Genomic DNA, 6,064 nt, shown 5'->3' with positions numbered 1-6,064 from the left:
GGGTTAAGTTCGTGCACCATTGAAATAGCAAAGGTGGTTGGAGTAATTCTAAGTTCGTGCGCCATTGAAATAGCAAAGGTGGTTGGAGTAAATTCGGGCAGTATTGAAATCCAAATGGTTGTTGCCGTCCATTCTGCCATGAACATCATTGACATGGCAAAGGTGGTTAGACTAAATTTGGGCATTATTAAAGTAGAAAAGTAGTTGGTACCAATTTTGGCAAGAACAAAAAAGGTGTAGCTTTTGCCTTCCGTTGTGGATATAAGAGACCATTGTGGCCATGGCCTCTTCTGTGAGCTTCATACTAATATTCAGCAGTATTGCAGGCCTCCTACTTGCAGTAAAAAATGGATATGCCTACTCTACTTTAGACGAAAGTAAGGATTTTGAAATCCATACCAGCAATGTAATTGATGAGGACGTAAGAGGAAACGTTGTGTCAAGCGTTGAAGATACTCCACATGGAGAAATAGCTGCAGAGATGATTGACAGTGTCCCCCTCAATCTCGAAACAAGTGCAACGACATGTGATCTGTTCACAGGGACATGGGTTCGAGATCATTCCTATCCTCTTTTTCAGGCTGGCCAGTGCCCTTATGCTGATGGCAAGTTTGACTGCAAGGGTAATGGAAGACCAGATTCTGATTATTTGAAATGGAGATGGCAGCCGAGCGGGTGCGAGATTCCTAGGTAAAAATAGCCATGCTTATTTTGATGGTCTATTTCTAGAATATTTTGGAATACTATCCACAGGAATGAGATAAATTTTTTATTTTACTCCTAATTCCAAAAATATTTTGGAATAAGATGGACAAGATTTTTCTTCTCTATCTTATTTAATTTTTGTATTTTCTTCTCAATCCTATATGTATGTTCTCCTCTTTTGCATTGCATATATGAAATGAAATGCAAAACAAACAGGGGGATATTGTATATGAGAATAAATGGATTTGGACTTTTCTGTGTATGGTGTTTCAGTTTCAATGCCGAAGATCTGCTAGAGCGGTTAAGAGGAAAGCGATTAATGTTTGTCGGAGACTCATTAAGTGAAAACCAATGGGAATCCATGGTCTGCATGCTTCAAGCAGTGATTCCCAGCAATAAGAAAAATGTTACTCAAAACTCTTCTCTTACAATATTCAATGCCTTGGTAAGCTGATAAATGTAGTTTCCATGGATAGCTGTGCATTTGATTATATGGTAAGTAATGAAGTCTTACAATCTTCTTTCTCTGAAAAGGATTATGATGTTCTGTGGAGTTTTTCAAGTCTGAATTTCTGGTTGATCTGCACAATAACAGTCAGAACCAGGGAATTCTCTATCTGGACACTCTTCAGGATAATGGGGTTTACTGGAAAGGAGTTGATATATTGGTTTTTGAGACATCCCATTGGTGGCAAGGCGAAAGGTGGGAAATATCAAAACTCTGAACTTTTTGATTAAAGTTTTGAACAAGGCTCAACCAAATTTGGTGTTGTAAATGATATTAAAAATGTAACAGTGTGGAATGTGGTTGGACAGTTGGGACTTAATCATGGCTAACAATACGCTTTACTCAAAAATGGATCCACTTCAGGCTTACAAGAGGGGATTGACGACGTGGGCAAACTGGATACCTGCAAATATCGATCCCAAAAAATCACTTGTCTTCTTTAGCACTTCGTCGCCTAGACATTTCAAGTAAATCTTTATACAAACACACATTGTATATCTTATAGGGCATTTTTAATGTGGATGGCAGGTTTTATGAATATTTTGGAATTTGAATTTTTTTTGATAATCAAATTCCACAATATTCCTGAAATCTACCATCCTCTTTTTCAGAAGATCAAATTTCACAATATTCCTGAAATCTACCATCGGTTCATGGGTCTTATTTTAAGTAAAGAACTGGTTTTCCTCATAAAATTGATGTAAATGTGCAGCTCAGCTGATTGGAATCAGAAGAACGGGCAACGTTGCTATGGTCAGACTGAACCAGTGGAATTTGCAGAATACTCGCCTCCAGCGAATCCTCAGGTGCCCATAGTGAAGGAAGTTATAGGGAGTATGAGTTTTCCTGTTACTCTGCTGGATATCACAGGACTATCCCAATTTCGCAAGGATGGTCACCCTTCAATTTACAGTAGTCTCGTTACTGGTGATGAGAAGCAGGATCCTGCGAACTATGCAGATTGTAGCCATTGGTGTTTACCAGTCGTCCCTGATACATGGAACGAGCTTTTGTATGTCACTTTGCTTTCCAAGGGTTTAGGGAATTGATAATTCTTATTGTTTTATGATCATGTCGAGATCGAGAATAAAAATGTGATTGAATAAATGCCTAGGATGCACCTCTGCGTCTTTCACTTATTTGCACTTCAGGTTTTTTTAGTTCATTATTACTGCACATTTCACATCCTCTGCACTTGTTGGCTCAAATGCATCTTCGTTCAATGTAGCATAGTGTTCCAGATTTTTAATTAACATTATCAAATTTTCATGAAAAACATAGGTTTGTTCAAAAGATCAAATGTCGTCCTGCCAAGCACAAAATAAGGAAGACATATCCAAAATCTCATGAAATAAAGAGATTCGATCCTTCGGTACAATACAAGCAAAGCATGTGGATGCAATAGATAGATTTGTTCAGACCATACAATTTCTTTGTAACACAAGTATAATTTTTTTTTCAAAAGAAAAAAAGACTTGTTATCATTATATTCTTATCATTATATTTAAGAAAAAGAGGAAGTACATTTTCAAAAGTCATTTTCTCCATTGAAATCTTCAACCATCACTGTTATAAAAAAGCTTCCAATTCCCCAAACTTTAAAAAATGTCATCAACCATTCTTTAAATCTGCAGCCCTGATTGCCAGTACCCTGCCTTTCTGGGGGAATAAACAAAACTTGTATTTCTGTCATATATTGTTCTTTAAATACCAAAAAAAAAAAAAATCATTGTACTGGGAGAACTCAGAATTGTGTTTTAACACAGGAGTGACCCTGTTATCCTTGGACTGAAATAGTAGCAAAAAGAAAATGTATTTCTTAAATGAAAGTCACATTGTCAGTTTTAATTTTGATTTTATTTTCAAAAATTGTGTAGTAGATATTACTTGGAAGTATCTTTCTATTTTCTTTTTTATTTTACCTCGAATTTTATTCTTTGTAGACGTGCTCAAAATGTATATACTGAAAAGATTTTATCAATTTTTTATCCAATTGAATATCTTTTGTTGACTTGGATTGTTTGTTATTTTTATTTTTTTTGATCTTTTTATTTATCTATATATATTAAACGAGTTGTTATAGAAATATTATTTGATCTTAATAATTATTATTAAAATATTATTTTTTATAAACTAGTTGTTAATAAAACAATTTACTAATAATAATAATTTTACCTTTTATTGTTTTGTTTTAATTTTAGTCTTCTTTAGTTATTATTTTTGTTATAAGGTATTGAATCATTAATCAGCGCTTGACTCCTATTTATTTATTTTATTTTATTTATCTATTTAATTTTTTTGACTCTATTTGTTTGACTTGGATTGTTGGATTGTTTTATTTCTTATTAATATTTGTTTTTTTAATATTTCTTATTTATTATTATTAGTATTATTATTAAACTACATCTTTCTTTATTATTATTATTATTATTATTATTATTTATTATTATTTATTTTTATATTAATTATTATTATAAATTATAATATTAATATTCTTAAACTAGCCATTATATTTTCCATTATAGGAATATTATTTGATCTTAATAATCATTATCAAAATATTAGTTTTCATAAACTAGCTGTTATATGATCTATTGGTCTCTACATCGCCCTCTATTTATGTTTGTGCCATGATCTACATCTTCATCTAGTTCTGATGAACCAGGCTAGCCGATTCAAAATATCAGCAAATTTTTTTTATGTTATTTTTACTAAAATAAAACTCTTCTTTACCATAATATAGATCATCACACAACTGAATTAAAAATTAAATAAATATATTTACAATTTTTATATAAAAAATACAACTTCCAATGTATAACTTTTACCATTTTATTCCAAAACTTTGTAATAACGAGAGTGTTTTAAAAATTACCGACTCGATTAATTGAATTGCGGTAATTCGAGACATTTATATTGTATCCTTCCACTGTCAACTCCTTCGTGATAAGATTAATACTAAGAGCCTTCCTAATGGTATTCTTAGTGAGAATACATCTTCGTACTTGTTATATTTTTGATCTTCACATAGTCTAGTTTGAGTGTTTGCTCATTTGAGTGTTATGAAGCATGAAAATTTTCTTTAACATATTTTTGAAGTTATAAAAATTTTAAAATTTTCTTTATGGGTATTTAGTATTTTCTTTTTATAGATGGATTAAGGTTTTATAGATAAATTAAAGTATTTTTTTATAAAAAAATTATTTGAATTGATATCACTAGAATCAAGTTGATCTTTCTCTAAAAATACTAGTTTCACTAAACTCTCTAAGAACTTTCATTATAGCAATTTGAACAAAAGTCGTTCACTTGCATATTAGTCCCCACATCAATAGCACAAATCAATACTATTCTAGCTTACAAAGATTGTGAATGAGTACACAACCTTAACAAGTGCATGCCATGAAAACAAGAAGAGTCGAGACCACCAAAAAGCTAGGGAAGACCAACCATTGACAAAGATAAACTTTTGCTCTGAACTGAGCTATAATCTTCAATAATGACCTTTGCAAAAGACAACATCCATCTATACTTCTTAGGTTCTCCTAAGAGACCACCAAGATGTGTACATATATGTCTGAAGGGAACAATAAAACATGGAGTTCAAGATCCAAAACTTTGTATAAAGTTCCATGCTTTAATGATCATCGACATACCTAGACGCGAAGGCATACATAACCAACAAGCCCAAGATTAACCAAGCTGCAAGTATATGATGAACTAGGTTATGAGTTGCAAATTGCAAGTTACAGGTGCATATTATATGAATGAAAACAGAGTACTGGCCACAAAAATAATCTGATGCATACACACCACCACGTAGCATGGAAAACAAACCTCCACCAAGGGACCTTGAAATCATAACATCAGCAAAAGAAAAGAGAGTCGTCCTCCTCCAAAACATATACAAAAAATTTGTATCAAGAGTCACTCCAGAGTGTGTAGAAAGCACCAGAACCTATATTCACCACTGACGTAACCATAAGAATCCATGAAATTGCTCATAGGAAGACAATAAAACATGATTTTATCACTAAGCACTTCAAAAAACGACTTGATAAGTTGATTGTCATAATAATTGTAGTTGGAGTACACTTTATCAAAATTGACAAAAAAACTTTGAATTCTACCATCATTAATCCTAATTAGAGGAAATTATATTGGGGTTTTCTTTCTGTGATCAACTGGAGGATCAGTAAGGTCCCTAGAGGCAGAGTCACTCACAAGAAAACCTTCAACACAAGCCAAGAAAGAGTCTACACTATCCAAACAATACTTCGAGGTTATGAATCATTCATTTGACATCCTTCAGTGAAGAAAATAGAATGAACCTTCAACACAAGCCAAGCAAGAGTCCACACTATCCAAACAATACCTGAGGTTATGAATCATTCATTTGACATCTTTCAGTGAAGAAAATAGATTATAGATCTCAACTTCTTTTTCCTTGAATATCAAGCGAAGAAAAGTGGCCATTTGTTGGTGTGCAGCCATCGAACTCAAAAAATGAAGTATTTCTTTCCTAAATCTACCAAGGTCTGGTACCCATTTCAAATACTCCCCCATCAGCTCAGAATCTAAGTAATAAGGGCAGTCCTCAACCTCTTTACTTTCTAGAAATATAATCTCCTTCATGAAATCTAAAGCAATTGCATTGAAGAAAGTGGCCACAGAGTCATAGGAAAAGGGTTGACTTCTTTTTGTTTCGACGTTACCTCCTCCACCTCTCCTACTACACATCCTTTTCCTAGTATGCATGAGTGCAGCTACCAAAGAACACCAAGAACAAAAGAGAAAAGAACCCCTACCTCCAAAACAAGAAAAGGGACAAAATACACCACCCTAAAAGCT

The 6,064-nt window shown here is 33.1% G+C and overlaps 1 protein-coding gene and 1 non-coding gene across 2 annotated transcripts; both read left to right on the top strand.

Annotated features, from left to right (window-relative positions):
• The first annotated feature begins 280 nt into the window (after positions 1–280).
• Positions 281–2,262, top strand: LOC149219549 (protein trichome birefringence-like 42). Its single transcript, XM_089386854.1, is given in 6 exon segments — positions 281–690; positions 979–1,150; positions 1,240–1,243; positions 1,246–1,408; positions 1,522–1,680; positions 1,926–2,262. Coding segments are annotated over 6 exon segments (1,245 nt in total).
• On the top strand, positions 1,203–1,278 carry LOC149219550 (small nucleolar RNA SNORD36). Its single transcript, XR_016249719.1, has one exon. It is a non-coding gene; the product is annotated as a small nucleolar RNA SNORD36 (small nucleolar RNA).
• Positions 2,263–6,064: the final 3,802 nt, after the last annotated feature.

Source organism: Pinus tabuliformis, chromosome Q, assembly GCF_031772625.1.
Source record: "Pinus tabuliformis cultivar Carrire ecotype Pingquan chromosome Q, CPIR1, whole genome shotgun sequence".
Classification (NCBI taxonomy): Eukaryota; Viridiplantae; Streptophyta; class Pinopsida; order Pinales; family Pinaceae; genus Pinus; species Pinus tabuliformis.
The sequence above is the reverse complement of the archived record's forward strand: the minus strand, read 5'-3'. Positions and strand labels throughout refer to the sequence as shown.